General features: G+C 30.8%; 1 protein-coding gene across 1 annotated transcript; it reads left to right on the forward strand.

The window, feature by feature from the left end:
• The first annotated feature begins 1404 nt into the window (after positions 1–1404).
• On the forward strand, positions 1405–9793 carry LOC139901060 (pyrophosphate--fructose 6-phosphate 1-phosphotransferase subunit beta-like). Its single transcript, XM_071883799.1, has 7 exons — positions 1405–1444; positions 1725–1813; positions 1909–2040; positions 2138–2300; positions 2391–2514; positions 2578–2691; positions 9643–9793. The coding sequence occupies exons 1-7, from the start codon at positions 1405–1407 to the stop codon at positions 9791–9793; spliced, it is 813 nt and encodes a 270-aa protein (XP_071739900.1).
• Positions 9794–20486: the final 10693 nt, after the last annotated feature.

Here is a 20486-nt window from a genome sequence, read left to right on the forward strand (position 1 = left end):
TAAAAATTTAGTTTAACAAACTTTGCTTATCGTGTCGAAACCATATTAAGATCAAGTTTAAATTTGGTTAGAAATCTCCGGGTCTTGACATATCTAATCCAACTGGTAAGTATATATATCTCATATCATCTCAAAATAAAACAGTTTGGATTTAGCAAAATTTAAAGAAAATAAATATAAATATATATATTAATTAAATTTAAATATTTTAATAAATAAATATATAATAGGAAAGGAAGAAAGATGCAGTTTTGGAGTTGTCCAACTGTATGTGACTTTATGCAATTGGTAATTGCATTTAGGAGTATTTGATTTTCTTATGTCTGCAATGAATTTTTTTAACTTTATATTAGTCCCTTTTAAAAATCCATTGCATTTGCTAATTCATTATGAATTATGGTTGATTAGGCAAAGGATAAGCTTGAAAAATCTATGGTTGCTGATAATGAATCTGGAAAAAGTATAGAAACCGAAGTTCGAACAAGCTCTGTCATGTTTCTTAACAAAGCTCAGGTCATCTAGAATCTTGCTTACTTACTTTCTATATGTAATGTATGTAAAAATAACCTTTCATCAATTTAGTTTACTACTGCATTAGATATTCAGTTATGAAATTTATTGTATTGTGCATCTTATTGTGCTGTTTAGGTCTTACCTGTCAAAAAGTTCATGAATTTGTGATGATGTATAGTCTATAGATACTTTATTTTGAGTTTATTCAGGATATGAAATTTGTATGTGGTGATAACATCTTGATTTTGAAGGATAAAGTAGTTGCGGGTGTTGAATCAAGGATTTCTACGTGGATGTTTCTTCTAGTTGAAAATGGATAGTCAATGCAAATATTACATTATGAACATGGTCAAAAGTACGAGCCGCATTAAAATCGAGTGAATATTGAGGTAAAAATTAGGGTTTAACGCCTGAGTTGCTTCGATGGTAGAAACCACCACTACTTCGGCTACCTTTCTGGTATTATTTCATGTATAGTCTATAGATACTTTATTTTGAGTTTATTCAAGATATGAAATTTGTATGTAGTGATAACATCTTGATTTTGAAGGATAAAGTAGTTGCGGGTGTTGAATCAAGGATTTCTACGTGGATGTTTCTTCTAGTTGAAAATGGATAGTCAATGCAAATATTACATTATGAACATGGTCAAAAGTACGAGCCGCATTAAATTCGAGTGAATATTGAGGTAAAAATTAGGGTTTAACGCCTGAGTTGCTTCGATGGTAGAAACCACCACTACTCCGGCTACCTTTCTGGTATTATTTCATGTATAGTCTATAGATACTTTATTTTGAGTTTATTCAAGCAAACCCTATGGTAAAGTGGAATTAGTATTTGTATACTGATGTTTTGAAGAAGAGCAAATATTATATAAATAAGTTTTTTACAATGTCTACTAGGTGTTTGACGAATTGTCTTATTGGCACAGGTGTGAATCAGAATGAGCAAAAGGCTACCACCTGACTCCGTTGTAGTATTGAGAGGCCATCGTGCTTCTGTAATGGATGTATGCTACCATCCTTCTCAAAATTTAGTATTCTTAACATCTTTTGTCAATTAAATGGTAAAATCAGTCCCAGATTATCAGGCTAAATTGGAAGAAAATTTTTGAACTTTTACATTACTTTTTTGATACATTATTGTTGCTTGCTCATGTGTTATCCTATTTTAAACTATAAATTACACTTGCATTCTATTAATATCTGCAGTTGTAAGGTTAATGGGCCGTGCTGGATCACATATTACTCTAGAATGTGCTTTGCAGACTCATCCAAACATAACAATCATTGGAGAAGAGGTATGCTATTTTTTGTTTTGCCTTACATCATGTGACAGATGGCTTAATTACGTTTATGTATCTGTTATTTGCATGTTTGATCTCTTTTGTTGCAGGTTGCTGAACAAAAGCAGACATTGAAAAGTGTTACAGATTATATAACAAATATAATTTGCAACCGTGCAGAAGCTGGTTATAATTATGTTATTATCGTCATTCCAGAAGGCCTGATTAATTTCATTCTAGAGGTATTTAAATTTAAAAACTTGAGATAACATGTGGAACTAATCGAATATTGACTGTCATTTATCATTTACTGGTGTTATTTTGAATTATGAGCTACAGGTGCAACAACTTATTGCTGAGCTCAATGAAATTTTGGCTCATGATGTTGTCGATCAAGAAGGTGAATGGAAAAAGAAACTTAGAAGCCAATCTCACGATCTCTTCGAGACACTACCGAAAGCAATTCAGGAACAACTGCTTCTTGAAAGAGATCCTCATGGAAATGCAGGTAGTATTGTGCTTGAATGTTGCTGAATAGTTTGGTTATTTGATAATCATGCCTGATTCACTTTTTACCTGTTTTGAACTATACTTGTACAGGTTGCAAAAAAAGAAACTGAAAAGATTCTCATTCAAATGGTGGAAGCTGAACTAGAAAGTAGGAAAAAGGCGGGTACATATAACAAGGATTTCAAAGGGCAGCCACACTTTTTTGAGTAAGTAATATTCTTTATTTGCTTTTAAAAAAAATTATTATAATTTTTTACTTTTTTATGCAGTTATGAAGGTAGATGTGGGTTGCCTTCAAATTTTGACTCAAACTACTGCTATGCTTTGGGTTATGGTGCTGCAGCTCTTATGAGTAAATATAAAATGCATCTTATATTAATTAGGTTCCTTTATTGTTGTTGTATTAATGTTACATTGTAATGTTATAATATTGTATTAATGTCTTGGTATAATAAGTGTAAATGACTTTCAATGATACAGGAACGTAGTTGGGATTTTGTAAGAACGAGATCGAAACAGACAACGAACATGTAAGTACTTTTTTATCATCTTTTATTTACTAGTCTAAACTTTGTTAATTCCGTAAGAGTGTTTTGGTTGCTATAGGCTGATTTATCTGCGGGGTAGTTAGATCGTTGATCCTTTTTGGTTAGTTTTGTTAGTTGGTCAGCAGGATCAACTTTTTTGATGATGACAGCGAGTGCAATTTGTAAATTATGGTTTCTGTTTTTGGGTCGTGATCAGGAAACGAATCATGCTATGTTTTGGTTACATATTTGGATGCTCCTGATATATTCTATCTGATTGATGTATGCATTCATAGAAGTTAACATTTGTAAGAAACCATTTTGATGTTCTAATCTGTTGCGACCTTTCTTTTCGCTTATAAAGTTTTTAATATGATCTTCAGTTGTTGAATTCATAAGTTAAATGACATGGTTCATGTGAATGTGGTAATATAGACCCATTTATCGACTAAACTAAACTAAAATTTTGTCAAAGTGCATAGTGTTTTATGATGAGGAGATTTGAGTATTTGACTGTTAATAAAATGTGATAGTTGTTGAAATGGTTTTCAGTTTCCAAATTTTAACTTTTAATATTTAGTCTTGAAATAATTATACGCATCAATTGGTTTCATGTTCATTGTTATTTAAATTAGCGTTGATTCTATATACTTTCACAATCGTTATCTTTAAACAATAGCAATCAATAATTCATAGCCGCGTAGCGCGTACCTTCAATCTTGTTATTATCATTAATAGAATCATTAATATATAAAATGAATATAGGAAACATATAAGTTATTAATAAAAATGATATAACTAATAAATTTGTATATATATATATATATATATATATATATATATATATATATATATATATATATATATATATATATATAAATTTGTTCGATTACAATTGTGTGTGTTAATATATATATATAAATGATATAGGTTCTTGAATCCGAGGCCAATCTTGCATTGTTCAGTATCGTCGTATGCATATTTTTACTACAAAATATCGTATCGTGAGTTTCATTTGCTCCCTTTTTAAATGCTTTTGCAATATATGTTTTTGGGACTGAGAATACATGCGCTGATTTTATAAATGTTTGACGTAATAGACACAATACTTAAAACTACATTCTATGGCTGGATTATTAAACCAAATATGCCCCTTTTTAGTCTGGTAATCTAAGAATTAGGGAACAGAAACCCTAATTGACGCGAATCCTAAAGATAGATCTATCAGGCTCAACGAGTCCCATCCGGGTTACAGATGCTTTAGTACTTCAAATTTATCATGTCCGATGAAAGTCCCGGAATGATGGGGATATTCTATATGCATCTTGTTAAGGTCGGTTACCAAGTGTTCAGCATATGAATGATTTTTATTTCTATGCAGTTTGCGAAATGCCTGATATGAGATGTATATTTATGAAAAATGAAATCTTATGGTCTATTAAAATTATGGAAATGGTCGATTATGATAAACTAATGAGCTCACCAACCTTTTGGTTGACACTTTTAAGCATGTTTATTCTCAGGTATGAAAAAAATCTTTCGCTGTGCATTTGCTCATTTTAAAGATATTACATGGAGTCGTTCATGGCATATTTAGGTCAGTACCTCGCAATGGAACTAAATGTTGAAGACTTCGTCCAGGTGGATTAGGATGGGTCTCTACAGTTGGTATCAGAGCAGTGGTCTTAGCGAACCAGGTCTTGCATTAGTGTGTCTAACTGATAGTCGTTAGGATGCATTAGCAATTCTGGACTTCGACCTTAGCTGCATATTATAAGTTTTGTTTATCATTCCTAGTGGAAAATTACATGCTTATCATTCCTAAGTCTAGACACGTCTTACTGCCTTTATTACATAGATAGTGTATAGACAGATTCATATGTTAGCGTATCTGTTACTATAAACTATGCCTGACAGCTTTCGAAAATTCCTCCGTAACTTATGGGATTTTGGTGTTATATATATATATGTAAATTATGTATTGAAGAATACTAATCTAAGTCCTATAATCTATCTCCTATCGAAAATCATTTCCCTGATTGTTGAAGACTTCGTCCACGTGGATTAGGATGGGTCTCTACAGTTGGTATCAGAGCGGTGGTCTTAGCGAACAAGGTCTTGCATTAGTGTGTCTAACTGATAGTCGTTAGGATGCATTAGCAACTCTGGACTTCGACCTTAGCTGCATATTATAAGTTTTGTTTATCATTCCTAGTGGAAAATTACCTGCTTATCATTCTTAAGTCTAGACACATCTTACTGCCTTTATTCCATAGATAGTGTATAGACAGATTCATATCTTAGCATATCTGTTACTATAAACTTTGCCTGACAGCTTCCGAAAATTCCTCCGTAACTTATGGGATTTTGGTGTTATATATACATATGTAAATTATGTATTGAAGAATACTAATCTAAGTCCTATAATCTATCTCCTATCGAAAATCATTTCCCCGATTATACAAGATGGATCCTGCAACCAGTTCGAGTTCCTCGGATTCCGACAGCTATTCCGATATGGATTTCCACTCAAGCTTCGAAGGTAGTGTAACCGGAAATGGATCAACCAATCAGCCATCATCAATTCTGGATGAATTGGGGATGGTTTCGTAGTTGACTAAATCAATAGAGACGAAAAGAAGGCGATCATTTTCATCCACCAAATTACCCTCTTGGTTCAAGAACCTGAAGCACTTACCGGCGAACCAGTCTGAAACACCATTTTCACCCTCGACTCCAGAATAGCTCGCAACTATTACATAATCTCTACAATCCTAAACCTTATTCATCCACTTGTTCAAACCGCCAATCATCCTGGAGTAATAGAAGAAGTCAACGAGCTTCGCGCCCGAATAATAGCTTTGGAGAATATGATGCACAATTTCCAAGCATCACCGGCATCAACAGTACCACCAACATCAGCACCGACAGAACCAATACCACCGACAACACAAGCCTCAACATCACACACCTCAACATCACAATCTATACCTCGAGCATAATCTTCGTTCTACATCTTGTTCTACATCGGTTATCTTCGTTCTACGTATCGTTCTACATCATTTATCTTCGTTCTTCATGATGATTATGTAATCTCTAATGTTTTAGAGATTATGTATTATAGTTCTAACAGTAAATCAAATGAGTTTAATATTATATCTACTCATTAAATCCAGGATTACATCTGAAGAAAAAATATATGTATATATATTTTCATAAGGATTGTAATTAAAAGTTCTTTTATATAAACTATTAATGATGAGAATATTTTAACGGGTAGGTAATACCCTAGAAATATTTAGATCTCACATTAACATGTTACACTGTACACTCTTCAATTCTGATTCAACAGTCATTAACTATTCTATTTGCATCCGCAAATATATGTATCCGTTCACCGAAGAACAACTATTTTCATTCAAATTTCATATTCAGATTTTGACGGATCAGAATCCAAGTCAAGAATTGACAAGTGGCATAATGAAGAAAATAATGGACAAAATAAAATTGATTAGTAACCAATTAATTAACTACGTAAACATTATAAATCTATACTAACCAAATCCTAGCTAACTGTTCCTAGCTAGCTGTTCCCATAACCTTTATGACTATTTCCTTATTACATTTTGTTTATTGTCATTTTAATTATCGCATTTTATTTATCGCAATTTTAATTATCGTAATTTTAATTATCCCAATTTATTTTACGAACTTTATTTATCGTCATTTAATTACTGTTATTTATTTTATGCACTTTAAATATCGTCGAATAAATTGGGACACGTATACGATGTTTTGACATATCATATTGACATCATCTATATATATTATTTTGAATAACACATAAGACACTATATGCGGTAATGCTCGAGTTAGCATATAATGGGTCGAGGTTAATTCTAAAATAATATATATACCATGGGTTGTGATCGAGTCTGAGACATGTATACAGTGGGTCACGATACGTCTTGATTAATTAAATTATATATTGAATTATTGGATTATTGGACTACTAACATTGGACTACTAACCTGGACAATTAAAAAGTATTAAAAGAGTAGGAAATATTAATTACAGCATTTTGACTTAAAATATCGTTAATAAGTTACATCTACTACAGTTAAATAATTCCTCAAGTTTGCCACTTGATTTTATCTTAAATTATCCTTTATATCTTGACGATTACCATCTCCATTCAAATCCTTCGAAATTCTTGAAACACCTCGGATTGATAAACAATGATTCAATTATGGAAACAGTGAATGCTGATGAAGCAGCAAAAGCTGTAGATGGTCTTAATGACTAAAAGTTTGATGATAAAGAATGGAGTGTTGGAAATACTCAATAGAAGATTGATACTGGAAAACGGATTGAGCAAACCATGAAGGAGACTGTGAACAAATCACAAAAACTATACATGTACTTAACAAATCTAGATGATTCAGTATCTGCTGAAACCTTTAAACGAGTATTTTGATCCTTACTTATTCTAAATCCTTGCAGAAAAGTTCTGCAACATCCTTTGATTCTAGATATTTTAAAATTCTAAAATATCACCGTATCTTTCAATATAAATATCCTCGATATTTCTGAAGATATCTTCATAACTATCATTGTCCGAGATTATTTATCTCTTTGCGCTATCTGTGTTACATCATAAAGGAAACTGTTTTAGTTTATAAACTTCTGAAACCTTCGAGTTTAAATTATGAATGATTTCTGGAGAATTGTTGGGGATTGAAGCATGAGTTAGTATAATATAATGACGCCCGGCCAATGTGATTATATTACAGTAAGTCATACTGAATTTCTAATGGAACGTGATGATGGGTCATAGATCATACCTTCATCATGTGCCATGTTACATAACTCTTTCATTCTACTTAACCTCCGAACATATCAAGAAAATATATTCTTAATATTTCTATCCTCAGTGATTCTGGTAATTTAACAAATCAAATCGTGCTATTACGTTCCTTCCTGCTTAGAACATTATGTTCATTCGAAACTTCATACCTATGAATTCTAGACCATTATTCACTTGACTTGAAGTCGGGAAGAAGAAACAAAAGCATGGAGCTCCGACATATAAGAGAAAATATAAAGCCCGACAACAACACATAAATTACAGACTGTGTACATCAATGCTTATAGAAATATAAAGACACGGGAGAATTAAAAACACTATAAACCCAAGGTAATCGTAGAAATAAACAGATTCCTCTAGTGGTAAATGAAAGAGAAGAATGACAGATGCGATAGTCAGGAAAATATCAAGGATAAGAACAGGATTAAGCATTTTCACAATCTTTTGGAAGTATGAATTGGGGAAGAAAGTATAGGAGTGGTGAAAATAATGAAACAGAAGAGGATTATTTATAGCGAAATATCAGACATAGCAATTGAGGCTGATTACTGCATTTAATTAAAAAGGATCCTAATTTCCTTGATTACTGAAGAATTAAATCTTATAAAGATTTCGAATTTTTTCTTTTAATTCCATGAATCCCGAAAGAATAACCGTGACTACATCAAAAGTCAAGACGAATCTTATTTTCCCTATTTCACTCTTTTGTGATAGCTTCACTCATACTATTCACGAAATCGAATTGTTTTATCCATATTACTCAACATTAATAAAACTCTATTTATCAGCTCATATTCGTCAGGAAAACATTCTTATTTTTAGCCATGATGATCTCGATCAAATTTTGGGACGAAATTTCTTTAACGTGTAGGTACTGTCATGACCCAGAAAATTTTGACTAATTTTAAATCAAACTCTCGATACGATATTATATTTTTGACACAATAAGTAAAGTCCATTATGTTGCGACTCAAAATTTTTGAACTATTTTCGTACATTTGACTTCAACCATTGTCGACGATTCACGAACAATTAATTGTAAATAGATATGAGTGTGTGTGTGCATATATAAATATATAATAATAATTGAAGATATAATTTGAAATATTATATGCTGTTGTTATTAAAATTAATTATGTAAAATATAATAAAAATATGATATTATGATGATTATTATTTAAAACACATCTATATAAATAAAGTATATTAAATATTTATTTTGTGATTTCGAATCTATTTAGTAAACGACAGTTCACTCAATTGTCAGTCGATCGATATTAAGCAAGTTAAATTCGAACTTATGTGATTTAAAAATAAACGGTGATTCGAAAATGAGTTATATAATTTATAGACTTATTCAATATGTATTTAAGAACTATTTGTTCAAGTTTTAAATTTTTTTTTATATTTTATCTGGGATTGAGCGTGGACAGTGAGTTAATTTTGGTTTACTAATTTTAAATATTTAATGATTGAATTTTATACCATAATGACCAAAATAAATAAATATAGTTAATGTAAAAATTTGAGATTTTTCCGAAGAATTTTATCCGCCATTGATTATCAACGGAGTAAGAAATTCCGTCCGTAATAGACGACAGCTAACAATTCACACGATTTATATTTTAAATTATATTATAATTATTATTATATTATTATTCTTAATATTGAGAATTGAGAATTGAAATTCACGGATATTATTACTATTCTATTACCATTCCATGTTGGCCACTAGATTTCTGTTTCTCCTTTTGTTTTCTCTCCTCTCAAATAAACATATGCGGAGTATATATATAATTATCTATCCATACATGAACATCACACCACCATATCTCATACCTCCTGCATCTGTTTCTTGCTCGACATACACAAACACGATCCATCTTCTTCTACTATTATGCAATCCATAAACTATCTTTTACCATAAACCACCACCACAGCTGCAAACCACCTCCATCATCACCGAAAACAACCATCTCTCTTTCTCCTAGTCATGATCAAGAACCACCATTGTTCCACCACCATGAGACACCAAAACCGCCACCCAACATCACTGATTACACTGCTGCAGAAGGCTTTGGTGTTTATTGATTAAATCGACAACCATTATCGAAACCTACCACTGTTCATCACCACCTTCGACCACCATAAACAACGAACACCACTTACTGTTTTGCTGTTGTTTTCAATCTCAACCCGCCACCACCTTCACCCTTCTTCTTCGAAACAACCTCCAACATCACCATCACTGCTGCTACATTTTTTCGTTTCTGTTTTCTGTCCAACAAACCGCCATCATCGCTGCTGCATATTTTTATGTTTCTGTTACTTTAACCTACATCTGCTACTGTTCTGGCCACCATTCATTGCAGCTGCTAACCCATCGTAACCTGCTCGATTCATCTGTTTGCAGCCGCCATCAAACCATATTAAAACTACTGCTGCTATTTCTTTTATGCAAGCTACAGATACAACTCTTCTTTTGTACCACTACTCACCTTCTGTTGTCACTTGAAAGGTGACCCAACACACCATCATTCAATTTTTCTGTACAGCCGAGAAACCATCACCACTTCTGTTTCGTTGCTGGTGTGTACGTTTTCTATTTCATCTCCATGTAACGATGTTAATGGTGAAGGTGCACAAGGAAGACGATAAACAGTAAGATAGGTACATGATGGAAGATGGTGTTATGAATTCTGTGATGATGAGTACGTGGATGATAATGATACGCTGTTATTGTTTCTGTTTCCCATGTTCACGACAACCAGAACCAAACACCCACCGTTGTATTCCTACTGTTACCTGTCTGTGATTTGATCATACCCACACATGACACACACTTAAAATAAATTAGGAGCGATGAAGAATGAAAGATGATGATATGATGTTGTTTACACGATGACATGGGTTGAAGATTATGTGATGTCACGATGTGGATTGATGATGAAAGGTGACGTTGATGAAGAGCTATCTTTATTACCACTGTTGCAGTTTCTATTTCACTTTAAAACCCAACACCGAAACCTTCATAATACTTGATACTATTAGGCTTTGGAAATGGATCGAAGCCCATTATTGATGCTATGAATTTATTTTGGGCTTGTAAAACTGCAGTTGGGCCGAATCAATCATGAGCCATTTTAGTTGTAAATGGATTGATGTTAATGATTGGGCTTGGTAGCAGAAGCAAAATGGGTTAAATTAATTAAACTTGTAAAATAAAATAGAAAAAGAGAAACTGAAGGATGGTTAGTGGTGTTGTTTGTTTAGCAAGAGGTCGTGGGTTCGCCCGAGCATGGGTATTATTTTTTGGCCAATTTTTTGAGGTAATTATTTTTATTATTATTATTATTTCATTATTATTATTATTATTATTATTATTATTATTATTATTATTATTATTATTATTATTATTATTATTATTATTATTATTATTATTATTATTATTATTATTATTATTATTATTATTATTATTATTATTATTATTATTATTATTATTATTATTATTATTATTATTATTATTATTATTATATATAAATTTGTTCGATTACATTTACGTGTGTTAATATATACATAAATGATATAGGTTCGTGAATCCGAGGCCAACCCTGCATTGTTCAGTATCGTCGTATGCATATTTTTACTACAAAATATCGTATTGTGAATTTCATTTGCTCCCTTTTTAAATGCTTTTGCAATATATATTTTTGGGACTGGAATACATGCGCTGATTTTATAAATGTTTGACGTAATAGACACAAGTACTTAAAACTACATTCTATAGCTAGATTATTAAACCGAATATGCCCCTTTTTAGTCTAGTAATCTAAGAATTAGGGAACAGAAACCCTAATTGACGCGAATCCTAAAGATAGATCTATCGGGCCCAACAAGCCCCATCCGGGTTACGGATGCTTTAGTACTTCGAATTTATCATGTCCGATGAGAGTCCCAGAATGATGGGGATATTCTATATGCATCTTGTTAAGGTCGGTTACCAGGTGTTACTATACGAATGATTTTTATCTCTATGTGAAAGGACCCGTCCTAATCCATCCGGACAAAGTCGATATCGATTACAAACGATTCACAATAGTTGGTTACATCGCAAGGTACTTGACCTCTATATGATACATTTTACAAACATTGCATTCGTTTTGAAAAGACAAACTTCCTTACATCGAAAATTGACGATATGCATACCATTTCATAATATATCTAATTATAAGTATCCTAATAATAATCTTGATGAACTCGACGACTCGAATGCAACGTCTTTTGAAATATGTCATGAATGACTCCAAGTAATATCTTTAAAGTGAGCAAATGCACAGCAGAAGATTTCTTTCATACCTGAGAATCAACATGCTTTAAAGTGTCAACCAAAAGGTTGGTGAGTTCATTAGTTTAACATAAATAATCATTTCATAATTTTAATAGACCACAAGATTTCATATTTTCATTTCTCATAAACATACGTCCCATGCATAGAGACAAAAATCATTCATATGGACTGAACACCTGGTAATCGACATTAACAATATGCATATAAGAATATCCCCATCATTCCGGGATCCTCCTTCGGACATGATATAAATTTCGAAGTACTAAAGCATCCGGTACTTTGGATGGGGCTTGTTGGGCCCGATAGATCTATCTTTAGAGTTCGCGTCAATTAGGATGTCTGTTCCCTAATTCTTAGATTACCAGACTAAAAGGGGGCATATTCAGTTTCGATCATTCAACCATAGAACGTAATTTCGATTACTTGTGTCTATTTCGTAAAACAGTTATAAAAGTTGCGCATGTATTCTCAGCCCAAAAATATAAAGGATAAAAGGCAAATGAATCTCACCTAATGTATTTTGTAGTAAAAATACATATGACGTCATTTAATAAGTGTAGGGTTGATCTCGGAATCACGAACCTATATCATTTGTATATATATATATATTAATAAATACATAATTGTAATCGAACAATTTATGTAATATATCTTAGATTATAGATCCTATGTATTTAATTTGTATATATACTTAAAATAATTATTATTTATATAGTGATATATATATATATATATATATATATATATATATATATATATATATATATATATATATATATATACGTGTGTATATGATTAATATTATATTAAAAATCAATAATTTGTTTTATATGAATCTATACATAAATAATTTTTAATATGTATAATTATATGTAATATTATGGTAGTTGTAGTAGGTATATTTTTATATAGAAAATATTCATTTGTAAATATTGTTAATATGAAAATAATAATAATAATGATAATAATAATAATAATTTTAATAATAATAATAAAAATGATGATGATAATAATAATTATAATAATAAGAATATTTAGTGATATTACTTAATAATACCTAAAATGATAATAATAATAATAACCATATCATAAATTTTAACATAATAATATCAATTTATAATAACATTAACAATAATAATAATAATAATCATGTTAATAATAATAATAATAAAAATAATAATAATAATAATAATAATAATAATAATAATAATAATAATAATAATAATGACAATGATGGTAATAATAATATTATTCATGTTAAAAATACCCATAATATTAACTTTAGTGATAATAATATTTAATACAATAATAATAATATAAATTATACTAATACTAATAATCATAATAATAAAAAAAAATAAGTTAACCTTTGAAGAGAAGCTAAAAAAAAAAGAATGCACCCGCAGGGACTCGAACCCGCGACCACCCGCTAGCCCGCAAACAACCTCAACCATTACTCCATTACTTTTTTTATCTGATGTAATACCCCGAAAATTAAATATGTATCCTACTTCTATCTGTGCCTATTTCTTCTTCCCCTTCACTGGAACAGACTAACCGAGACCTCATAAATATAGTAACAATTGATTTGTTCGATTTTAGGACTATCCAACAAAACAGAAACGGTTCACAGTGATTGATTAAATCGAATTAAAAAAAATAATAATGATAAATAAAAAATAAAGATAGAGTTGTATCATTCAATGAAGAACACAAATGAACTCATAAATCAAATTCGAACCTCCAAACATTTTTAGACTTCGATCTCTTCATGAAAAGGGTTTTAAATCGTCATTAGAAACTTTCTAAAGCTTTAATTTAACTGGAAACGCCAAAGTGAGCTTGAATTTCTCGATAAACAAATCTTTTGACTTTTTGGAATTATAGTTTGACATTCAAATTCGAACTCTATAACAAAAATCAAAGACTGAAACTTTACAGATAGATGGAGTGAATGAATCCTAACCTATCTGCATTTATACTTTTTGAAAAACAGCTCGAATTCAAGGTTTTGTGAAAAGGAGTTCATGACGAGTAAAAAAAAGAACAGAGAAAGAAATAAAAAAAAAATACTGTGTTCTTCAATTATTTTTGGGTCCTCTCCCATTCGACTTACAGTGCAAAATAACATATTTTATAGGATCTTAATAATTGAAATCAATTCATTTAATTAGTATGGCTGTCGACAATCTTTCATAACCGGACAAGAAGAGAAAAAAAATAATATATATATATATATATATATATATATATATATATATATATATATATATATATATATATATATATATATATATATATATATATATATATATATATATATATATATAAAGTTTTATAATAGAGTTAAAGGAGAATTGGACTTCCAACAGAATTTGATATCAGTTTGTTTGTAGTGATTAACACGAATCTGGAACAGGAAAAGGGATTACAGAAAGCAGGAAAAAAAATGGAGCGATTGTGACAAGGATCAATTCGTTTATTGTCCTTATAATTTATATATATATATAAATAAATAAATATTCTAATAATAATAATATTATTAATAATAATTCTTATTAATGATACATAATAATAAATCTATTAATAATAACAATTTTAAGAATAATAACGTTAATGGTTATAAAAATGTTCATAATGATATTATTAATAATAATATTAATAAGTTGTATTATTTTTATGATGATTATATTAATATATGATATTAATGTTTCTTTGTAATTTAAATGATAATATTAATACTAGTAATGATAACTTTAATTACTAATAATGACAATAATATTATAATGAATAATAATAATCTTATTAGTTATAATAATATTAGTATTATTAATGATGATCAAATTAATATAATAACTTATACATATCACATTTTTTTTATATAGTAATATTACTAATGCAAATATTAATAGCAATAATAATTATGAAATTAATGTTAATAATATTAGTATATTAATTATATTCAACCTTGTAATTTAATGTACTTTCATTTATTATTTTTGTAATATTATATTATATGATGACATTAAATGAATAGTTAATATATATTATATATTTTTAACAGAAACAATAGATTTATAATAACATGTACATATTAACCATACATAATTATTCTAATTGTTATATTACATTTTAAATTCCAATTAATTAAAGTATACTATATTAAATCCAAATATTATATATTCTTATATTTATATTTATATAATATATACATATTTATTTACAATTAATGTTCGTGAAGCATCGGGACTGGTCGAATGGTAATTGAATACATGAATCACAGTTTAAAATTCTTGAGACTCAATCTTACAGACTTTGCTTATCGTGTCGAAATTATATAAAGATGAAGTTTAAATTTGGTCAGAAATTCCTGGGTCATCACAGTACCTACCTGTTAAAGAAATTTCATCCCGAAATTTGAGTGAGGTCGTCATGGCTAACAATAAATATGTTTTCCTGACGAATATGAGCTGATAAATAGAGTTTTATCATTATTTGAATAATACAGATAAAAATAATTCGATTATTTGAAGAGTACGAATGAAACTATCATGAGAGAGGTCCCAACGGGCATCGTCCACCTTCGCCCAAAAACTTGCCCAAATTTTATTTTTTTTTATTTTTTTTAGCCGTTAGTAAAATAAAATAAAAAAATTCCAACGGCTATCCCAACGGTCACTTTTTCACTATAAAAACACCAACCATATACTTCATTTTATACACTCAAACATATATTTCTTTTATATTTCCACCTTTCTCAAAATTCAAAATCAAACACTCTCAAACTGCAAAAATGTTAACACTTCCCCCAATGATTGTTTCATTCGATGTTCATTACGGAGGTGATTTCCGTAATCAAATGAAGGAATATAAGTGGGGCGACAGTATTTCGTTTGAAGATATCGACATTCGTGATGTTGGTTTACAAGACTTGCTATCCTTTCTGAAGGAAAAAGTTCCGTGTGAATTCACGTCTGTGTTCTTTTATAAAGACGATTATGATGCGGATTGTAGGGCAAGTTTTCTGTGTACCGATGATCAATGGTACTTTATAAAAGATACCATTAAAGATCGCGGTAAACGCATTTCTTTGTATGCGGTTCTTGAAGATGAAGAGACGTTGGGTTATCGTTACCTTGATGAATCAGCTGAAGCAGCAGTTGAGGCATCAAGAGAAATACCGATGTCTCCAGAGTACCTCACGGATGGTGAAATGACTGGTGAACGCTACTTTACAGATGACAATTGACGACGACGAGTAGTTTGATTGTAATCTTTTAATTTTTAATTGTCGTGATGTTTTAATTTTTAATTATTGTAATTTCAGTGTTGTTGTCGAGTTTTATATCTTCCTTTATGTTTCAGAGCTCTTCATATTTTTAATCTCCTCTCGATCTCTAGTAAAGCGAGTAATGGTCTAGAATTTGTAAGTATGGAGTTTCGAATGAATTTAATGTTATAATCAAGAAAGAACGTAATAGCACGATTTGATTCGTCAAATTACCAGAATCATTGAGAATAGAGCTATCAAGAATATACTTTCTTGATATGTTCAGAAGTTAATTAGAATGAAAAAGTTATGTAACATGGCACGTGATGACGATATGATCTGTGAATCATCACGTTCCATTAGAAACTCAGCATGAATTACTGTAATATAATCACGTTGATCAAGTGTCATTATATCATACTAACTCATGCATCAGTTCCCAACATTACTTCAATAACATTCATATTTTAAGCTCGAAAGTTTACAAAATATAGAAATTAACAGTTTCTATATTATGTAACACTGATAGCACGAAGAGATTAATGATTTCAGATAAGAATAATTATAAAAATATCTTCAGAAATTTGGAGAATATTTAAAATGAAAGATACGATGATATTTTGGAATTTCTAATATCGAAGGATGATGAAGAAAATTTATCCGTAAGGGTTTAGATTCGGAAGCAAGGTATTCGCTAAAGATTTCATCAGAAACAGAATCATTTGGATTCTTTGAAGTCAAACTTATTCTTTGTGATTTGTCCACGGCTTCCTTCATAGTTTCGCATAATCCGCTTTCCGGTACTAGATTTTCTATTGAATGTTTTCAATATAATGATACACAGGAAGCACGAAGAGGTATATAATTTTGGACGAGAATATTTATGAAAATATCCTCAGAAATATCGAAGATATTGATGATGATATTTTGGAAATTTCTAAGTTCGATGGTTGATAGAGAAAGATTTTCCGTAAAATTTTATCATGACTTCGGAGCAAGATATTCTCTAAAGATTTCAACGGATCCAGAATTATCTAAATTCTTTGAATATAGGATATGGTCCTTGTATTTGTCCTTGGTCTCCTTAGTGGTTAGTTCAATCCGTTTTCCAGTTCCAACTTTTCTGAGCTTTTCCAACATACTATTCTTTATCATCAAACTTCTGATGATTAAGGTCATTTACGGTTGCCTACAGTTTCTGCTGCTTCGTTCAGCTTTTTCAACATTCAGAGTATCGATTCGTAAACTGGGTGCCTTTTCAAAATTTCAGAATTGAAGATCGTAATTCTAGGAGATAATTGTTATATGTATACATATAACTATTGATGTAGAATTGCTACGAGATTCGAAATATTGATTGCTGATTCCTCTATATTTACCGCTACTATATCTGAATCATTGGTTATCGATCCGAGATGATTTTTAAGAGAATTGTGTTTTTAGATGATTAAACGCTGACGGTAATATGGTGGAATATAAAAGGTTCCCCGATAACAATAAAAGAACATACATATAAATCAAGGTGATAATAAGGTTGTTTCGAACGAAAAGTCGTAGTTAATTTGCTGAAGCTGTGACAAAATTTGCTACTTTGAAAAGAGATCGCAAAGTTATTTTTGCTAATAAATGCCAAAGGATCTGATGCTTCTACGTGTTAAACTTTTACTCAGTTGTCGAGAGTTTCTCAGATGCACTACTATATACATAAATCTTTCCTTCCGTAGATGAAGTGCGGTTGATTTATCCTATCGATTGAGGTGTTTTCAAGAATTATAAAAGGATTGAATGCAGATTGTAATCGACGAGATATAAATGAGGTTTAAAATGAAATCAAGTGGCAAACTTGAAGAATTGTTTAGTTTCATATGTTATAATCAATATTTTAATTCATTTTAATTGTCCAATGTTGGTGGTCCTCAATTGATAGTCCACAGTTAGCAATATATAATTTTCGAATTAATTAATACGTGTCGTGACCCGTATACGTCTCAGACTCGATCACAACTCAAGTTATATATATTATTGTAGAATCAACCTCAACCCTGTATAGAGAACTCGTTCATTACTGCATATAGAGTGTCTATGGTTATTCCAAATAATATATATAAATGCGTCGATATGATATGTCAAAACTTTGTATACGTGTCCCGATATTTAAAGTGCGTAAAATAAATAACAGAAATTAAATAACAATAATTAAAGTGCGTAAAGTAACTAACAGAAATTAAATGACTATAAATAAAATTGCGAGAATGTAAATTGCGATAAACAAACTGCGTTAAATAAATTGCGATAATTAAATGGTAATACGGAATTAACAGTTAGCTAGGATCAGTTAGCTAGGATTTTGTTAGCGTGGATTCTTAATAGAATTTCATATTGTTAATTAACCTGTTTCTAATCAATTTTTATTGTGTCCATTATTTCTTCATTATGCCACTTGTTGGATTCTGATAGGTCAAAATCCAAATATGTAATTGGATGAATACGGTTATTTTGTGGTGAACGGATTTGTATATTGGTGGATGTAAGTAGGATAGTATATGACTTTTGAAACAGATTCAAAGAACGTACAATGTAACTTATTAATGTGAAATTTAAATAGTCCTCGGGTATTACCTACCCGTTAAAATATTTTCACCATTAACAGTTTGTATAAGAGAATTTTTAATTACAATCTTTATGAAAACATATGTACATATATATTTTCTTCAGATGTATTCATGGATTTAATGAGTTAATATGATATTAAACGCATTTGCTTTTCAGTTGGAACTAGAATAAATAATCTCTAAAACTTTAGAGATTACATATTCGCCATGTCGAACGAAGATAAATGAGGTAGAACGATACGTAGAACTAAGATCATACTCAAAGTACATATGATGATATTGAAGCATGGATTGTTGATGGTACTGGTACTGTTATTGATTGTACTGTTGGTTCCGGTGATGTTGCTGAAGCTGGTACATTTTGCACCATATTCTCCGAATTGATTATTCGAGCGCGAAGTTCGTTGACTTATTACTCCAGGATGATTGTCGGTCGGAACGAACGGATGAATAGGGTTCAGAATTGTGGATAGAATATAATCTTGTCGAGTTACCCTGGAAATGAGACTGAAAATGGTGTCTCGAACAGGTTCGCCGGTAAACGCTTCAGGTTCTTCGCCAAAAGGTGAATTTGGTTAGTGGAAGGGATCGCCTTCTGCGCGTCTCCATTGATTAAGTCGACTACGAATCCATCAGATGAATTGAGGATGACTGATTGGTTGATTCATTCTACTGACGTTGCTTCCGGAGCTTAGATGACTATCCATTCGGAATAACTGTCGGGATAACTATCGGAATAGCTGTCGGAATCCAAGGGACTCGAACTAGTTGAAGGATTCATCTCGTACGATCAGATGAAGGATTTTCGATAAGAAATAGATTATAGGATGTAGATTAGTACCCTGCAATACATAATTTACATATGCATATATAATACTAAAATCCCATAAGTTACGGAGGAATCTACGGAAGCTGTCAGGCAAAGGTAATAATAACAGATACGCTAAGATATGAATTTATCTATACACTGTCTATGCAATAGGGGCAGTAAGACGTGTCTAGACTTTAAGGATGATAAGCAATTAATTTTTGACACTAAATGATAAGCAAAACTTTTGACATGCAGACACGGTCGAAGTCCAGACTCACTAATGCATCCTAACGACTTATCAGTTGGACACACTAATGCAGATCTGGTTCGCTAAGACCACCGCTATGATACCAACTGAAAGGACCCATCCTAATCCATTCGGACAAAGTCCATATCGATTACAAACGATTCACAATAGTTGGTTACATCGCGAGGTACTTGACCTCTATATGATACATTTTACAAACATTGCATTCGTTTTGAAAAGACAAACTTCCTTACATCGAAAATTGACGATATGCATACCATTTCATAATATATCTAATTATAATTATCCTAATAATAATCTTGATGAACTCGACGACTCGAATGCAACGTCTTTTGAAATATGTCATGAATGACTCCAAGTAATATCTTTAAAGTGAGCAAATGCACAGCGGAAGATTTCTTTCATACCTGAGAATAAACATGCTTTAAAGTGTCAACCAAAAGGTTGATGAGTTCATTAGTTTAACATAAATAAT

Source organism: Rutidosis leptorrhynchoides, chromosome 3 (assembly GCF_046630445.1).
Source record: "Rutidosis leptorrhynchoides isolate AG116_Rl617_1_P2 chromosome 3, CSIRO_AGI_Rlap_v1, whole genome shotgun sequence".
Lineage (NCBI taxonomy): Eukaryota > Viridiplantae > Streptophyta > Magnoliopsida > Asterales > Asteraceae > Rutidosis > Rutidosis leptorrhynchoides.

Excerpts from the sequence above, each read along its gene's own strand:
- LOC139901060 (XM_071883799.1), top strand. The coding sequence starts at position 1,405 with ATGTCTACTAGGTGTTTGACGAATTGTCTTATTGGCACAG. Across the intron at positions 2,301-2,390 it reads TGAAAGAGATCCTCATGGAA|TTGTACAGGTTGCAAAAAAA; the intron begins ATGCAGGTAGTA and ends TTTGAACTATAC. Across the intron at positions 2,515-2,577 it reads GGGCAGCCACACTTTTTTGA|TTATGAAGGTAGATGTGGGT; the intron begins GTAAGTAATATT and ends TTTTTTATGCAG.